The sequence below is a fragment of the Nothobranchius furzeri genome, chromosome 3 (assembly GCF_043380555.1).
Source record: "Nothobranchius furzeri strain GRZ-AD chromosome 3, NfurGRZ-RIMD1, whole genome shotgun sequence".
Classification (NCBI taxonomy): Eukaryota; Metazoa; Chordata; class Actinopteri; order Cyprinodontiformes; family Nothobranchiidae; genus Nothobranchius; species Nothobranchius furzeri.
This window is the reverse complement of record NC_091743.1, coordinates 89,560,329-89,579,263: the sequence shown is the minus strand read 5'-3', so window position 1 is coordinate 89,579,263 and position 18,935 is coordinate 89,560,329. Positions and strand designations below refer to the sequence as shown.

At 45.1% G+C, this 18,935-nt stretch overlaps 1 protein-coding gene across 2 annotated transcripts in view; it reads right to left on the bottom strand.

The window, feature by feature from the left end:
• Positions 1-2,525: 2,525 nt before the first annotated feature.
• Positions 2,526-18,935, bottom strand: part of slc16a10 (solute carrier family 16 member 10) — a 69,899-nt gene continuing 53,489 nt past the window's right edge. The window contains exons 3-7 of one of the 2 annotated variants that reach the window (XM_070549754.1): positions 17,965-18,388; positions 11,985-12,128; positions 11,577-11,805; positions 5,475-5,580; positions 3,783-3,956 (exon numbers count right to left, since the gene is read on the bottom strand). In XM_070549754.1, the coding sequence (XP_070405855.1) occupies positions 5,519-5,580; positions 11,577-11,805; positions 11,985-12,128; positions 17,965-18,388 (859 nt within the window). In that variant the 3' untranslated portion in view covers positions 3,783-3,956; positions 5,475-5,518. Of the gene's footprint in view, positions 3,957-5,474; positions 5,581-11,576; positions 11,806-11,984; positions 12,129-17,964; positions 18,389-18,935 lie in introns of both variants that reach the window. The other variant, XM_015958250.3, reaches the window with a different exon arrangement.

Sequence of the window (18,935 nt, the reverse complement as noted above, 5' to 3'; positions counted from 1 at the left end):
GCGTGGCGCTGGGATTTCATCTGCGGCGGGCCACCACGGCTATGCAAGGGAAACACTGCAAGAGCCAGCTTTGTAGCCGAGGATTAGACCGCCAAGGTCCCCACCCTCGACTACCACCCGTCACACACTGCACCCGGAATAGTTTAAAACACGACCATCCTCTGCTGGAGCCTGTTGTGTGGTGCTGTCTCCTGGTTCCAACCCAAGGTACAGCTCTGCTGGCCACCTGAAACTGTTGAATACATGTCCATCCTCTGCTAAAGGCTTTTGTGCGGTGCTGCGTTCTGGTTCTAACCCACTATACAGCTCTCCTGGCCAGCTGGAACAGTTAAAAACACCGCCATCCACTAGGTGCAGCACCGTGGTCTGGAGCCCGAACCAGGGTGCTGCACCCTGGTTCCGATCCAGGGTATAGGTCTCGTGGCCCTTTGGAACAGCTTTAAAAAAACATCCAACATTTTAATCAACATTGTTTTGTTCAACTGTGTGTGGGAAAAATGCCAACAACGTTAGGAAAAAAATCTGTTTAATCAAATTAAAATAAAGCAATTTAAAAAAGTTGTGTCTGGTTCTAGTATTTCATATTTCCTAGTTCCTACTGCATGAGTTTTTTCTCCTCTCGCTCTTGGAGGGTGCAGATGCTTCTTTTCCTCCTCTCCTCCATATCTTATCCTCAAGGCCTTTGTCTGTCTCTGGGTGCACGGTTGCTTCTGCATTTTTCTGGAAACTGAAAAACATTTAAATGGATCTCGTTAGCTGGTCTCTCAACGCGATTGATAAAAATATTTTCAACCATGAGAACGGGAGAAGGGGCTCCCGGATGCCCCGCCGGGACAGACCCAGTTGGACACATCATGGACTCCTGGAAACAGTGGAACTTGATTTGTTTATCTCAGCTGTCTGTGGAGGACTCTGAAGACGTGTGGATATTCGTGGTGTTGGTGTCGGGTTTCCTGCTCATTGGCCTTGGAGGCTACCTGTCTTACCGGAAAATTAACGAGCTGTCGAGGAATATTGGCCTGATGCCGGAGCTCAGAGTTGGTTTGCACCGCGCTGTGAATTCACAGACTCACATAATTGTCGAGATGAATCGTAACATTGGGACTTTGGCCGAGTTTCATTCATTGGCACAGAGGATGGATGCCATCAAGGAGAGAGTGGACGAATCAGCACGGATTGGGATAGTTTAATGTCCATTATTGGGATTTTGAGAGGTTGAGGACCAACAAACTGTAAGACAGAGAGGAAATTATCTCTGTCTGGCCCCAAAACAATTTCTAATCAGAATCTGGCGTCCTTGAGCCTGCAAGGCTCCAACGAAAACTCCCCCTCAGAAGATATGTGGAATGTGCTGTCGCTATGGCAACTCAACTCTGCCTCCTTTCCCAGCCTGGGCGGGACTGCGGGAAGGCCGCTGAAACGTTCCAGGGTCACTGCAACCCTCCAACCCTCAATGCTCCTCCCCCATCCACACTGAGGTGACATGCGCTGCTTATCATGGCTGCAGGAACTGAAGTGGGGATAGTCCCAACCCACCACCCCACCTAGTGGACACTTGCGTTGTGTTGTCTGGAGTCTGTTGCATATCTGTCTGAGGTGGTTTTTTTTTTTTTTTTTTGCAGAGCAAAGCTGCCCTCCTGGTGGAGGGTAACTGAAGTGCCTTTTTTCCCTCCACCTGAACCAATCCTCATGTAACCCTCTTATCTCTATTAAGGTAGCGAGACTCAGGGTTGCGAATGACCACAGTCACCAATTCTTGTCATGTGTCTTGCCCATGTATGTCTGATCTCTGAATTGTGTGTACTGAAACTCTAATTTCCCTCTGGGATTAATAAAGTATCTTTGATTTGATTTGAAACACAGCCATTCTCTGCTGGAGCCTTTTGCACAATGCGGAGCCCTATATCCGACCCAAGCTACAACACTCTTGGCCCGCTGAAACAGTTAAAAACACCGCCAACCACCTCTGGAGCCCAGACCAGGGAGGGGTACAGCTCTGCTGGCTGCCTGAAACCGTTGAATACATGTCCATGCTGGAGGCTGTTGTGCGATGCTGCGTCCTGGTTCCCACCCACTAAACAACTCTCCTGGCCAGCTGGAACAGTTTAAAACAGTATCATCTTCTTGAGCTTGTTGCAAGGTGCTGCACTCTGCATCCGACCCAGGGTACAGCTCTAATGGCCCCCTGCAATTGTTTAAAACACAGCCATCCACTGCTGGAGCCTGTTGCGCAACTGCAGCACCCTGTATCCGGCCCAGGGTATAGGTCTCGTGGCCATTTGGAACAGTTTTAAACACAGCCGTCCTCTGCTGGAGCCTGTTTTGTGATGCTGTGTCCTGTTTCCAACCCAGAGAACAGCTCTCCTGGCCAGCACTGCCTTCCACCTCTGGAGCCCAGACCAGAGTGCTGCGCCCTGGTTCCGACCCAGGGCATAGGTCTCATGGCTCACTGGAACAGTTTTAAACACCGGCACGCACGCACGCACGCACACACACACACACACACACACACACACACACACACACACTTCTGCAGGTTGCTTTATTGCTCTGAAACACTGACATGAGAAGGTGTGACACAGATTATACAAAAATCAGACAAAAACAAGAGAACTAACATCCAGCTAGAGCTCCACACTCATCATTTATGTCCAAAAATAAGCATTTAACAGAAATCAGGACTAAAATCCACAAAACCAGGAGATATACAGAAAACACATGTTCATGCAGAAAGCCAGTCATCAGATCAGCTGTCAAAAATATTACGTAAACAATAAAAATTATGATGAAAGATTAAAAAAACCAAATCCAACATGGCAAAGATTCCTATCTGGTACAAAACATTCTGAACATTTCATGAACTCAGAAAGGCACCAGGGCTTTGGTCTAAATCACAATTTATTGTTGTTGTTAGTGCTAAACATAACTTCTCTATAGAAAGTCTTCCCTTAGGTGGCACGGACTGCTTCAAGAAGCTTTGGTGAAGAAAAAGCTAATCCCACCTGGAAAGCACCAGACAGGTCACAACACTAAATCCCTGCTCAAGTAAACACGGAGAAGTTCCTCACACCTGAGTGGGGAAAGGACAGCTACACTCGTTGGTTTACACACTGCAGGTAAACGAGTGATAATCCTTGTGCAAAGTCAAGTGGTCCCTCTCAGAGGTAGTCTTTCCCTCAGCTAAGCTGCAGATGGGATGGCTGCTGTGTTGAAGGGACCACCACCTAACCAACAGACAGGAAGTGGTTTAAAACCAGTTTTTGTGTACCTACCTGGAGCCTGATAGGAAGTGATTCTTCCCTAAGCCTTTAGATACTCTGGTCCTTTCAGTTTGGAGACCAGATGGTTCCTTCTCTAAAGCCACGGCTACTAAGCGTCCCTTTGGAATCCACTAACAGCACAAGGGGATGAACCACAGCAGAGAGCAAAGCTTCACAGGTTGGATGACTGCTGATGGCTCGTCTTTGGCTCAGACATAAAAACAAGATGGCTGTGAGACTCCAGACCTGCTGGGCAGGATTCCTGTTCAGGTCCAGTCTACCAGCCCGCTCTAATCTACTCTTTTTGGATCACATTCATTAAAAAATTGACTTTATCAAGTTTCCTTGCTTTGGATTGTTGAATTGTACTCACGCACAACTTTGGCTAAAAACACATAAATATGTGACACCTGGTCAGCTGGGCCCAGTCTGACTTAACACCGCCTCTTCAGTCTGTGTGGGATGGGGACACTTAAAGGACTGAATGACCCACTTTGGTTCTGGCCTCTTCCTGATCCTTTTCATTCCCTATCATCTTTTGATCAACACCTTGCTCCTTGCCAAGAGTCACCTCCTTTCTCCGTCGTCTGGCCTCCACCCAGGGGATGAGGCACAACAGGATGCCTCCGAATACGGGAGGGATACCCGCCAGGTAGAATGCCAGATCATAGCTCCCCAGCTTGTCCCTCAGAAAACCTGTGGAACACACACACACACAAAGATATTTAACAGTGATATAGTATTGTGCAATGAAGGCAGAGCACAATCAAAAACAAGTAAACCTGCAGAACTACGTGTTTTTATTCATCCAAAGATTATGACTCGTGGGAGTCAGCAGGATGAGAAACAGCGAGTAAGTTAATAACCACACCACCTGTTGAACAGGTGCAGAAAAACATCGTTTTCTCTGCTAAACTTTGTTGATTTCCCAGTAAAAAGTCGCGTTAAGCAGCTGCAGCTCGTCTCCCTGCTGGAGTCTCAGCTTGTTAACAATCCTCCAGGTGGGCAGACTGAGAAAATGCTGGAAACGAATCAAAGCTTTGCAGCGTTTTAAGTCAAAGGAGACAGAGCTAAGTTGTTTAAACACGTGGAAGTAGCCTAGCAGCTAATGGCACCAACCTGTAACCCCACAGCTATTTAATTACTAACATATATTATTTTAATGACATGTTATGTTAGCAACTGCTTTAGGAGTGACGTTTGAGAAACCCTTAAAAAGCTAATAGGTGGCCATTTTAACTCTCATAAGGCAGACTGGATGTTTTCTCTAGACGTCTGTAAATCTAACATTTCAGATGAGCAGCAGGTTGAAGTTACCTTCATAGACTGATTAAAACATCGGTTTTAGGTAGCAAACATGACAGATTTAATGTTTCACCAGGTTGTGATGCTGATAAAGCAGCTAGCATCATCTCTGTTGCTGCTGATCACAGCTGCTCACTGAGGGACACAAAATACACGTTTATTTTTCTTTAAGCATCTTTGGTGAGTTCTTGCTGTGTTGAAATTCTAATTCCATCTTTTAGTTCTTTTTAAAACACAGAAAGGTTTTATTTACCTGCAACATTTCATTTTTTAATAAACTGACTTGAACGAACGTAACTAGAACAATAAATATTTTAAAAGGGACTATATGGTGCAAACTCCACATCTGTTATATTCTTATTTCCTCATGAAAAACAACCCAACGAGATTGTTGGCTTTCCATATCAGTTCCCTGTCTCAGCTCCTTCTAGGGTGACCGGACCCCAACTCGCCCAGTAGGGGACAATGTGAAATTCCAATGTAGCCCAGTTGAGATGGGCTGTGTAATAGAAGCTCAGGTATTTTTAAAATAACGGAATAATAACATCTAAATTAATAGATAAAAATGTGAATACATTTGAGAGGTTAAAAACATAAATTAGTTATTTAAACAGAGACTATTGGTCATTTAAAATGAGAATAAAAAACTGCTAATACTGAATAAAAACTAGTTAGAAAAAAAAAAGTCATCCAGTTTACTATGCTCCTTGAATGTTACACGTTTGGTTAAAATGTACGTGGATGCAAAGCGGCATGTTACAACCTATCCTTGTGATTATTTTATGTGTCAACCGTGTTCTGTAAAGTTTTACACTGCTTAAGGTTTTGTGTTCTGACCAACTGAGCGAGAGTGGGCCGAACTATGGGTGCGCTGAAAGAAAAAAGAAAAAAGAAAAAAGTCGGGCATACCAGAGCGCGAGCACACGGTGCAGCTGATAGTTGACGAGGAGAGCTTAACGACGTCCATTACAGCGGTTAATGCTGAGTTGCCGGCTTGTAACAGACTTTAAAATGCCTACAGAAGGAAAGCACCTTTGTGTTAATGTTTTTTTTTGTTTCCACATGATGTCGTTTGATAAAGTAGACCATGCTAAATGCCATTAGCGTATTAGCACGCTAGTGGGGGTTAGCATATATTGTAATAGGGTATCAGTCGATGTTACCTGCTAATGATTGTAATAGCTAACGTCATTGTCTAGTTAAACTTTTGCTGCCCGGTAAGGGAAGAAAATAAGTTTTACACATTTCTATAGAAGTGGAATGGGAGTTAATCTATGGACACCCTGAAAGAGAAGAAGTTCCCCCTTCATCCTGGGCGCCACGTGTGGGATTGTCTGTCAGGAGGACCTCTGGGGCAGTGTTGCCAACTGCTTTTGACTGAAAGTAGCTGAAGTTCCCCCAAAAGTCGCTAGATGTAGCCAGATGGCGTCACATGCTAATTTACATATTGATGATATATACAATATATATATATATATATATATATATATATATATATATATATATATATACATACACACACACACATACAGATATATATATATGTGTGTGTATATACATGTATATGTATATACACACACATATATATATATCTGTATGTGTGTGTGTGTATATATATATCTGTATGTGTGTGTGTGTATGTATATATATATATATATATGACTAAAAGGGAGGAAAATAAAAACTATGTAATGTGTTCAAGTTATTAATTAGTATGATTAAAATGGCCCAAATTACTTTGATATGTACAATAAATTCCAAAAGTATCAATAAAGTGACATTAAGACAGATATGGTGTGGTGATCCAAACAGTTCTGTTGTAGGATATAACTCAGACCTCCTGCTCTCCTCATTCTCACAGACATTTTCCTAAAAAGCTGTTTTTTTTACACCTCATAGTTTCTCAACTTCTCTGTTGTGTATTCTCTCCATCGTGATAATAACGGCGCACCGAGCAAAAGGGAGCGGGTGTCTCATAGTTCAACCATCCCTGTGTCACTGAAGGAAATTCAGATGAGCCACAGAGCTGCGTGTGTAAACGGGACGGTAGTTGAAACTCCCGATGACTTTATTTACCAAATGCAGGAAAAACCAAAGTGTCTGACGGCTGCAGAACCAGAGATCGCAGGTTGATGCCTGCGCCGTCTCTGGTAGAAGCATGAGTCTGCAGCAGCAGCAGACGTAAATCGGCGGTCTCCAGCTCTGCAACTGTACCTTTGTCTTCGGCGAATCGGCCCGGCCGAAAACGGTTTATGATTGGTCAGTCCTCGTGCACATGTGCAGATTATCATTCTCTTTCCTTTTTCCCGGAAGAACGGTTCAGAGTGCAAATGGTTTCTTTGTTGCTAATCTGTAGGGATTATCTACATGAACGTTCTACAGAAAGTAGCAACGGGTCCTGAGAAATGTCGCTAGGCGGTTTTTGGAAAAAAAGTCGTTAGGAACAGCGACAAAGTCGCTGAGTTGGATTTGCCTTGGCCAAGGGCGTAGGAACCGGGGGGGACGGGTGGGACGTGTCCCCTCCAATATTTGACAAACGCGCATTTGTCCCCCCCAATAACATGGAGAAGAAAAAGATTGATTTTGAAATATTTGACTCGCGAGCTTTTATTTTGAAAGACACCGCGGACTTCTCTCCGACACAGCCCCTCCCCCCAGGGAGTCAGACAGGCTGGCTGAGAGAAGCAGGAGTCAGAGCTGGGGCAGACACAGGTGTCAGAGACAGACGGCAGCAGCTCAGCGAGTTCTTCTCATGGGCAAAAAAAGAAAGGAAGGAATTGTGAGTTGGTAATAATTTAGTCCAAGAGTATAATTGTATTCCTGGTCAAACGCTAAAATGGCTGACTAACGTAAACATCTTGCTAGTTAGCATTAAACATTAAACACTACTAGTCAACAAAAAATGGCGAATTTTACAGTAACAGACAAAAACCATTTGACACGAAATAAATAAAAAAGTTGAATCTCCACATAAAAATGGAGTTTGTAAGTGTGATTGTTGCTTGTTTGTGACATTCTCATCACATTTCATTTTTAAACCTTATTCATGTCACTTTTTTTTCATATAAGAGACCAGAGGAAGTTCAGCAGGAAATGATGAAGAAGGTGAGACAGGCAGCGCCAGACCTGCTGAGGGTGAGACAGGGAGCACCAGACCTGCTGAGGGTGAGACAGGGAGCACCAGACCTGCTGAGGGTGAGACAGGGAGCGCCAGACCTGCTGAGGGTGAGACAGGGAGCGCCAGACCTGCTGAGGGTGAGACAGGGAGCACCAGACCTGCTGAGGGTGAGACAGGGAGCACCAGACCTGCTGAGGGTGAGACAGGGAGCACCAGACCTGCTGAGGTGCAGGTAGATGTTACAGTGAAGAATGAGATGGTTTTAGGTTGCTGATGAGAGGAAGATTTGAATGTAATAATAAGTGAACACAGTTAAATATATGTAATCCCATTACAAGTAGGGCTGGGCAGTACGGTTTAAGAATAAATTACATTCTGTATACACTGCCTTAGAAATATTAGAAAAATAAGTGTTAAACTCTGCTTTCTGGTGCATTCAGACTGCAAATTTGGCCACTGTTTGTTTCTTTTGTCTTCGTCTTCATCTTCATCTTCCTCCGCTTATCCGGGTCCGGGTCGCGGGGGCAGCATCCCAACTGGGGAGCTCCAGGCCGTCCTCTCCCCGGCCTTGTCCACCAGCTCCTCCGGCAGGACCCCAAGGCGTTCCCGGACCAGATTGGAGATGTAACCTCTCCAACGTGTCCTGGGTCGACCCGGGGGCCTTCTGCCGGCAGGACATGCCCGAAACACCTCCCCAGGGAGGCGTCAAGGAGGCATCCTGACCAGATGCCCAAACCACCTCAACTGGCTCCTTTCGATCCGGAGGAGCAGCGGTTCTACTCCGAGTCCCTCCCGAATGTCCGAGCTCCTCACCCTATCTCTAAGGCTGAGCCCGGCCACCCTACGGAGGAAACTCATTTCGGCCGCTTGTATCCGCGATCTCGTTCTTTCGGTCATTACCCAAAGCTCATGACCATAGGTGAGGATTGGGACGTAGATCGACCGGTAAATCGAGAGCCTGGCTTTCTGGCTCAGCTCCCTAAAAATACACCATTAATGTAAAAAAGAAACTCTAAAAAAACTATGTTCACATCCAGAATCAAACCCAGGTCTTCTGCACGAGAGTCCGACGTCTTACTAGGCGAGCTACACTCGTAACATTTACAGTTTCTGTAACATTTATATCCTTGATGACAGCTGAAACAACGTTCAAAGAACGGTTCGGAGCGAAAATGGCTGTTTTGTTGCTAATTAGCAGGAAATATCTAGAAGAAAGTTCTACAGAAAGTAGCTAAGGGTCCTCAGAAATGTAGCTAGCTTTGTCACTAGGCGTTAGGAACAGCGACAAAGTGGCACTGCCTCTCTCTCTGCTGCTAAAGCTACGGATAGCAAATGCTACGGGCGATGCCTGAGCGTGAACGCGCATGAAGCAGCCTGCTCGACCCGAGCATCTCTCTTTTTCTGTGATTTTACAGAAAAACAGGCAATCACAGTAAAAATGCCAGGGCTCATTCTACAGGACCAGGGCATTGCAGGAGAATGTATGAAGAAGACATTTATTATTATATATTTCATGTTCTATACATTCTGTTTGAACTCAACTCGGTAGGCCCACATTAAATGCAGGTTTAAGCAGCTTTTTAGATTGTTCACAGAATAATTACAACAACCTTCCACAACAGAATGACAGTAAAATCTACCAGTAGCATTTTAGACCTATTTATGTTTATTTTTAATAGATTTTCCATTTCATTTTGACTTCATCATCCCATTGAAGAAATATTCATTGTTATTTGCAAGTTTTTGTCTGAAAGCTTTCCTCTAAGAGAACAAACTATGAAGGCTTCATTGTGTCTTTGATGTGCTTTAACCCTCTGGAGGCGGGCGTTGCAGATCTGCAACGTTAAAACCTTCCTACCTGGTTACTCCACATACGAGTTTCATGAGCATTTTCTTACTCAGGAGTTTCCCTGAAGGACTTAGTTGTTTGTCCTTTTATCAGCACTTATTTAGAGCCTGAGAGGGTTACAGAGTTTAGTTTGTATGTATCTAAAACAACTCAACCCCGGCACCTTGAATGTGTGACTGCATGAACGTCTGATTTTCTGCCGTTTCATGTGGGACTTCTCGCCGTGACACAAAAAATGACTCCGAAACAACAAAGACTCCGTCAAACAGCGTTTTCTCCACAGTACTCATCTCTCCATCTTTCGCGCTCACCCTGTCATTTTCTTTTGTTTTGGTGGTTTGTGTGCACGCGCCACGCTCTCCAGACCTGCATTGAGGTCCCGCCTCCTAGTTTGATTGACAGCAACAGGCAGCTTTCTGCACACAGCTTATGCGAGATTTAATCATGAAATGGGAGACCGGCAATAATTCAGGACACAGTCTCAAATGCAGGACTGTCCTGCCTTGCTCAGGGGCACCGAACTCGAACTCCCACGGGGCCGAAATGAAAAACTCCACAGATATGAACGGTTGAACCTTTTCATTTGGAAACAAACTTTTTTTGTAGTAACACTGAATGTGGAAAAACCTAATTACACAAGAGGAAGTGCATTTTTTGAATAAAGCACGAATCAATAATATTCATTACTTTTCAATGCTCTAGTTCTTTTTATTCTTTGTGTATAAATCATTTCTTTAGTTGTGAATATTTTATTTTTAATATTATATATATATATATATATATATATATATATATATATATAAATATATAATATATTTTATTTTTATTTTTATTTGAAGTTGTCTTGCTGTTAACTCATTTTTCTTATTTTTTACTCTCATTCCTGCTCCTGTAATGAATGTTGTTGCTGCGGTGACTCCAAGCTTTCCCCACTGAGGGACAATAAAGGGATTTTCTACTCTGTTTCTATTCTATTCTTCTATCTGTAATCTTTCCAGTTCCTGTTTTCGAGTAGGTGAAATCTTTTTTTTACGGGCCAACAACAAAACCCCAGAAACATGGACGTAATTTGGGGGGGGGCAGGGGGGACATGTCCCCCCCCACTTTTTCCAAAGTCAAGGTTTGACCCCTGCACTTTTTACCATCCAAAAACAATATTACGCTATATTAAACTGACACTGGTTGAGCTCTAGGACCAGGCAGAAAACAACCGTTTGTGTTGAAGCCTGTTTCCCATTAGAACATGCTGTAAAGATCCCCCCCCCTCCGTGTCTCCGCCCCCCCACCCCCACTTCTAAAGTGAAAATTACGTCCATGCCCAGAAATAGTAATTCTCTTAAATTAAAATACCTCACCTAATAACTTTCATGCTTTGGAGCAGAAAAAGTGCATAAAAACCACAATAATCCAGCTGAGTTTGCTCCGCTCTGATTCGCTGTGATGCTCACCTGCTCCTGCCAGACACCTGCGCCTGTGGGCTTGGACTCTGAGCTGAGGAGGGAGCTGTGTTCTTCTGTTCATCTTCATCACAGTTGCTCATACAACGGTATGTGCTGTTTAATCTCCACTGTTATCTAGGCTGCACTTTAAACAATGCTTAGAAACCAAAACTAGATTTTTGCCTGCCAGAGAGTAGGATTCCTGCAGTCTTCCTGAACAAAAGTCTAATCAGCAGAAATAGATGAGTTTTATCTTCAGGAGCTCACAAGCTCAGCCAGAGTGGTTTCACAGACACTGGCAGCTGCACCAGAGTGAGTTTCCAACAGATAACTTCTTCAAATCAGTGCCGTTCCAGCGTTGAAACCACCTGATGGATAGGCCAGAGCAGTGAGTTGAACCACTAGCCACTAGCAGAACGGTTCTAACAGTCTAGTCGGGGATGGACTGGGACAGAAACTCATCCCCAGCTAGTTTACCACACAGGCCTAGTCAAACACAGACACTAGAGGGAGCTGAAGACCTGCTCAGGTCGGGGCTCCTGTCTGACCCGCAGCAGGAACGGACCTGCCAGACCTCTGTGAGGGAAGGCTTCTGGCCTGTCTACCTGCTATCGGGGGGCCGACCACCATCGGCACAGACATCAGGCCAAGCAGAAAGCCGATGGCCTGGGACACGTCGTTGGCCCCAACCAGCTCAAAGGCGATGGGGGCCATAATGCAGATGAAGCAGCCGTCGAAGAGTCCCATCAGCAGGCACACAGCGATCAGCCCTCCAAACATCTGGCACACGGGGATCATGGTGGACATGAAGCCGATAACAAAAAAGGAAGCCACCTGGAACCAGACAACAGAGAAGTTTAGGCTTTGTGCTCCTCCATCACATATGCACGTAGAGATGACCCGTTCGGTGTTTGACCTCCATCGTGGTATTCAGAGGAATACCTCTCAGCCCCTCTTCAGATCCTCTGGTGCTTTTGCATGTTGATGGAATCTCTTCCAGACCTCTCACTCACCTGTAGGAACACTTTGTTGACTCCTTTCACAAAATCCGCCACACTGCCAAATATGAATCGGCCCAAACAGGAAGTGATGCCAATGCACGTGAGCAGAACCTCCTTATTGCTGTCTTTTCCAAAACGTTCTTCCACGTGTTGCATCTGGAAGTAACAACAGTCAACCAGAGAAGAATTATTTTACTTTTTATGGCGAAATAAAGTAAAATAAACCTAAATAGATTCTTTGGGGGATCCAGTATTTATTTCTGAGTGTCTTCATAGGTGCGTTTCATCTACACGTCACCGCTGAAGGTCCACAAACGCCGAACCTGAACCAGTCAGAGGAACAGCTTTGGGACGTAGGACTCAGGCATGCCGGTGAAAGTGATAAATAACATAAAGTTCGATTATACTGCATTCTCTACAAATCACAAATGAATGAAAGAGAAGAAACTGATATCAAGGTTTTGTTCCGAAGCCTAAAGTCTCGTTTATGCTGAACGTGGTGTGGAGGCAGCCTGACACCTCCAGAAGTCTGCTCCCACCAGAGCAACATAAAAAAGAAACCAGTAAAAATAACACCAACCGACACTGTGAACTGATTCCCTTTGAAGCCTTCATTAATAAAACAAAAGCAGAAATAAATAATAGGTTGTAATACATCTTTGATACGTTCTTGCTGTGTTTGACTTCTAATTTAATTTTTGGTTCTTTTCTAAAACACAGAAAAGGTTTCTTTTCACCTTGCTTGCTAACAGTTTCGTTTGCGGCTGCAAACTTCCTCAGAGCTGACGCAGCCGCAAACGAAACCGTCAGCAAGCAAGGTGAAAAGAAACCTTTTCTGTGATTTAAAAAAGAACCAAAAATTGAATCAGGTTGTAAAACGATGGATTTATTTTGATATATACCAGATTCACCTGGCTCTTTAACTTCAGTTATGACTTGGACACACCTGATTGCAGGAAGAAGACCCAGCTTTGTCATGTAAACCTGCTCAAGCCCTACTACAGGGTCTGGAAGTGTCCCAGAGCAAAGTCCAGTCTCAGAGGGAATGGGGGAAATTCTGCTTTCCAGGAAGATGTAGGCATGGGCCCCCCAGATGACTGCTTGCCTAGCATTCCTGAGTCCCGCCCATGGGACAAAACCCCATTGCACTCTAATTTAAGGGGTTAAGCAATTCTGAGGTGCAATGTGATGTTAATATGCATCCAGTGAATTATGTTCTAGGAAGTTCAACTCTTATCAGTTAAACTATTCTGTGATTGAAAAGGAAACCTTGGCTCTTGTTTTGGATCTTAAGCATTTCAAGGTGTGTGTGGGATCGGGTCTGCCTCTGGTGGTCCATACTGAACATGTGTATGTGTATACCAGATTGGAGATGTAACCTCTCCAACGTGTCCTGGGTCGACCCGGGGGCCTCCTGCCGGCAGGACATGCCCGAAACACCTCCCCAGGGAGGCGTCCAGGAGGCATCCTGACCAGATGCCCAAACCACCTCAACTGGCTCCTTTCGATCCGGAGGAGCAGCGGTTCTACTCCGAGTCCCTCCCGAATGTCCGAGCTCCTCACCCTATCTCTAAGGCTGAGCCCGGCCGCCCTACGGAGGAAACTCATTTCGGCCGCTTGTATCCGCGATCTCGTTCTTTCGGTCATTACCCAAAGCTCATGACCATAGGTGAGGATTGGGACGTAGATCGACCGGTAAATCGAGAGCCTGGCTTTCTGGCTCAGCTCCCTCTTCACCACGACAGATCGGCTCAGCGTCCGCATCACTGCAGACGCCGAACCAATCCGCCTGTCGATCTCCCGATCCCTCCTACCCTCACTCGTGAACAAGACCCCGAGATACTTAAACTCCTCCACTTGAGGTAGGACCTCTCCCCCGACCCGGAGTGGGCAAGCCACCCTTTTCCTTGCCTTGCTTGATCTTTATTGTAAATTGATGATGTGATGTTTATTTGACACGGACACAACATTGGACGAGCCAGTTGCATTGTTTAGTGTGTTAGCACACGTGCTAATGTGCAACACTTGTGACAACAAAACAGTTCCTGCAGAACAAAGCTGATATTATTATTAGACTCAAGAGTCCTCCAGACGCACGTGTATCAGAAGATTCTAGGATTTTTGCTTTATTAAGTGATTATACACACTTCGTCTTGATTCAGAAAAGAGTCGGGTTTATAAAAGTAAGAAGTTATTTTATTACAGTTACAACATGATAAGTGAACTAAGCATTTTCTGTGATTGGATGGCGCTAAGTGTGATGAAGGCTATGGTCAATGTGATGTAGGTCAGAACTTCCGAATCTCGGAGAGCGGCGTCTCCGGATGAAAAGGAATTTGGTTTGCTCTAAACTATGAAGTTGTTATCTTTCATAAACACATCAGACACAATCTGCCATGTCTACTTCACCCGTTTCAGAGGGACCCTCTTGGTGGATCTGAAAGTCACACGGGTCGGCTGGCCGCTGGCACCGGAGGGCTGTAGAACACCAGTGTACCGGCTCTTCAGTCCAGACACGTCTCGGGTCACGACAGCTGGATGGAACCGTGCGTCTGGACGACTCTAATAATAATATCAGCTTTATCCATGCTTTCGTTGTTTTTTAAACACAGAAACAGTTTTGTTTACCTGTTTGTAGCTACAAAAGATGGATAAAAGAAGCTATAGAGATAAGGAGACGTGGATGTGGGACCATGAACAGGGACGACGGAGTTTACACGCTGGACCACGCATGGGACTGCATCGTCGGAGAGGGGAGAGCGGGCAGTAGAGGGCGACAACGTCCTCTGCTGCCCGCAGATAAACGGAGAAGGAAGTGACGCGCCACCATCAGCGTCAGCCTGAAGAAGCCGGCAGCCGTCGGCGAAACTGTAGCTACAAACAGGTAAACAAAACTGTTTCTGTGTTTAAAAAAGAACGAAAGCATGGATTTAGAAAGACACAGCAAGAACACACCTAAGATGTTCAAAGAGAATATCAGCTTTGTTCTGCAGGAACTGTTTAGCTGTCTCAGCTTTGCAGGTGCAAAAAGGCTTTCACGACGTGTCAAAATCTTTGATGGTTAAAGAGGTTGCGACAGATGGCCGGTCTGAAGCTTTCTCCAGAACTAACGAATCACTCCGCATGATCCAGTTTTAAGGTTTTGATGTTATGATTTGCACAGCCAATCAAAGGCTGACAGCTTGGGAGATGTTACCAAGACAACTCAGAAACACACCTTCTTTGATACCGGATGTTCTGACTGGTTAAAAGGGCAAGCTATGTGTTGGAGTTTAACTTAACCGTACTTGTTATTGTGTGAGCACAGATGTTACGAACCTGTCGTCTGATTAGCTTAATGAATTCACATGTACTGGAATGTTTACGGTGTGGAGGTCCGTGAGACAACTCTGATCATGATTTGGCGCTTTATAAATAAACTTGAACTGAATTGAATTGACATGTCCTCAAAAGTATATACCAACGTGTGTTTGTGTGTGTGTGTGTGTGTGTGTGTGTGTGTGTGTGTGTGTGTGTGTGTGTGTGTGTGTGTGTGTGTTGTGCCCGGTAGCTGAGTCAGTTACAGAATAATTAGTGTCTTGCAGATTAATGATGTCCTTTTGGTGGCGAGACTTTGAGAATGTATCTGTGGACGTGCGCAGGACGCCACTGCCTGGAGCACATGAACAATCCAGTCCTGGTAGGCAAGAGTGTGAAAAGAGTTGAATTAATGCAATATAGGTAGAAACTGGATAACATATTTATTCTGGTTCCCCCTGGGTGTATAGGCTGAGGGCTTCCAGGGGAGCCTGTCACCCTTTCAGGGCAGCTGGGCTCCCCCTAGCTCCCCTGTGATTCGAACCTGTTTTTGAGTCTCTCATCCATGAAACCATGGAAAGCTAAACGCTAGCTAGAGCTACAAGGCTTCTTACCATGGAGTCAGACCTGGGATCTGTCACGCACTAAAACCACGAGTGGACATGGGGGAGGGAGGAAAAGCAGCCAGATGTTAGACGTTACAATCCCTCTGGTCTGAGGATTTTCAGAAGGAGCTCTGCTGTTCAGTTTCATTCCTGCAACTTCCACCTCCAGGCGGGTTGCAGCCATGTTGCTCAAAGGCCAGGGCTGTCTGCTGTCTTCACAAGCCCTCCCGTGACCTCCCCCAGCCCTCTACAACTCTCACATCTATCTGCATTAACCTCTGGATGACTTATTATCTGTTCTATATTACGAGCACATGACCAGGATTCAGAAGCTGCTTCCTGTCAGAAGGCGGAGGGCTGGAGGGATGAAGATGATCACGGTAGTAACTCATGACACACATACACCACTCACATGCCATTCAAGACCCCCTGCTCCAGCGGTTTGGAAAGGTCTATTGTCTCAGCCGACATTGGTCCTCCTTCTCCCTGTCTTATTCTGAATAGTGCAGGTTCGTGTTATATTTCCTGTCTTTATGGCAGACTACACTGATGTGTGTTGGTACAGCTGACGGCTGGCTCCTCCTCTTTTGTTTTTGAAACACTTACCTGCAGATTGACTAAACTGAGCCCAAACTGCACCACAACCTGCCTCCCCATTCTGCCAGAGGCCAACAATAAGACTGACATTAGTTGATGAACCATGCCCACGATGACTGAAGCAGCATAAACAGGAAGTACAGGAGCAGCGATGAGAGGTTCCCAAAAGGCAGGAATGGTTCTGCAGAAGCAGTACGTAGCCACGTTTCCGACTTCCAAAGGTGCCCAGTGACAGTCAAGGTCAAGGTCAATTTTATTTATGGGGCACGTTTACAGCAGCAAAGCTACACCCAAAGAGCTGTACAAGGTACAACAAAACAACAATAAGAACCTAAAATAAGATGAGCACACAACAGTCACAATCTATAATAAAAACTGTTAAAAACTATTAAGATGCTCAAGTCAGCCTGCATTAAAATCCAAATCAAAAAAATGTGTCTTAAGAAGGGATTTAAAATGCTCTGGATTCTGTGTGGTCCTGATGTTGAGAGGTAGCTTGTTCCACAGTTTGGGCCCAACCACAGAGAACGCTCTGTCGCCGCGAGTCTTGTGGCGGGTTTTTGGAACTGCAAAAAGAGCTTGAGAGCTGGACCTCATGGTTCTGGCAGGGACGTAAGCGGACAGCAGCTCAGAGATGTAAACTGGGGCCAGGCCATGAAGGGATTTAAAAACAAAAAGTCACATTTTGAAATGGATCCTGTAAGAGACAGGAAGCCAATGGAGAGAGGCCAGAACCGGGGTTATGTGATCCGCTTGCTGGTTCCAGTCAGGGCCGCAAAGCACTAGTACTTTGTTACCTTACTTACGTAGAAGCATGGATGGCGCTTTTCTTTTAGCCTACTTTTTACTTTTACTTCTCACATTCTATAAAAAAGCCTCATAACCGGTATTTAACTTCTTGCCAAAAATGCATCTAGATGAGCGGCACCATCCGAGAAGGTGGGTTTGATTGTGTTTGGATGATAAACATCTATTATTCTGACTCTTTTGGTTTATCCATGATCCATCACACACTGTGCATGACACAAATGACATCATAGTCCGGCTAGGGTTGCATTCATTCATTCATTCATGCATTCATTCATTCATTCCTAATGCATACTGATGATAGGTCATCGTTACTAAGATCTCATGTTTCTCCTTCAGTTTAATCCCCTTGGACTTCATCAGCTCTTTAACATTTTTACAGTCCAATAAAGATCATTAATAACTTGTCATTTCTACACTTTTAGTCAACTAGTCATCATGTCTTCCACTGCCTGGAACACATGTTAATGCTCAGTAGTCCTCATTTAGCTCTTATTGGCGTTAAAATGGTTATTTAACAAGACAGTCATGGCCTCTAGTGAGGTGCGTTGAAGCTGGAAAACCAGTAAAACATGCTGGATACTGGCCCTCGGGTAAGGGAGTTGGGAATGACTGGTTTAAACCAACCAGCCATCACTTCAGTTTCACACTGCTCACTGAATTTGATGCGTTAAACACTAACTTACCAGATGAACGTATGGCACAAAGTATCCATAAAGTGCAGCAGGAATACCAAAAGCCCAGATCCGATATCCCACTGACTTCCAGATGTTCCTGTTGAAGATCCGACTCATGCGTAACTTTCCATCTCGGGAACTGGTGGGTTTGATGGGCAGCAGGGGCTTGTAGGTGAAGCCAGCCAGAACTAGAATGAACATGAGGATGCAGAGGACACGCAGGGTGTGCTGCAAGCCAATTTTCTTGAGCAGACCTGAGAGGATGTAAGGCAGGGTGATGGTGAAGATGCTGCTGCCAGCCGTCACTATGCCATTCACCAGACCCAGGCGCTTCTTAAAATAGTGACCCAAGATAACCAGGCTGGGCTGGTATGCAAAGGAGCATCCACAGGAAAACACTATCCCATAGGTAAAATACATGACTCCAAGGGACCTACGAAGAGACACAAAAGAGACCTTTAGCTCATGACGAAAAGTTGTAACAATAACTTATGATGGATGTGCACCATATAGGACATGTGTAACATCAATTCCACAGGGTCATGGTGAACCTTTACCATTTGAGGTCTGTCTATTGTTTCTTACAAACCAAGAATGTCTGCTCCAGCAGAAAAACAGGTCCTTAACCCTCCTTCTAAACTGTTAAAGTTAACCATAGAACGGGAATACTGATGTTCCTAACTAGTGAAACCTTTGTGGATTCAAGATACTGTTTAGTGTCCTGACCATGCTAACCCTACTGATCAACAATTACTGGACTGGGACGTCAGTGGCCCAGGAGGTTCAGAACGCTCGTCTAATACCTGGAGGGTAGGTGGTTTGATTAGAACACCAAAGTTGTTTGTCCCTGGACGAAAGTGTCCTGCCCGTGGGAGAATATTAGTTGGGGGGAGAAGGGGTGATGGTGCAAAACGGCAGCCTTACCACCACTAGACTGCGTCAGGGCAGCTTATGTTAAAAGTAGCTTACCACTACCATCA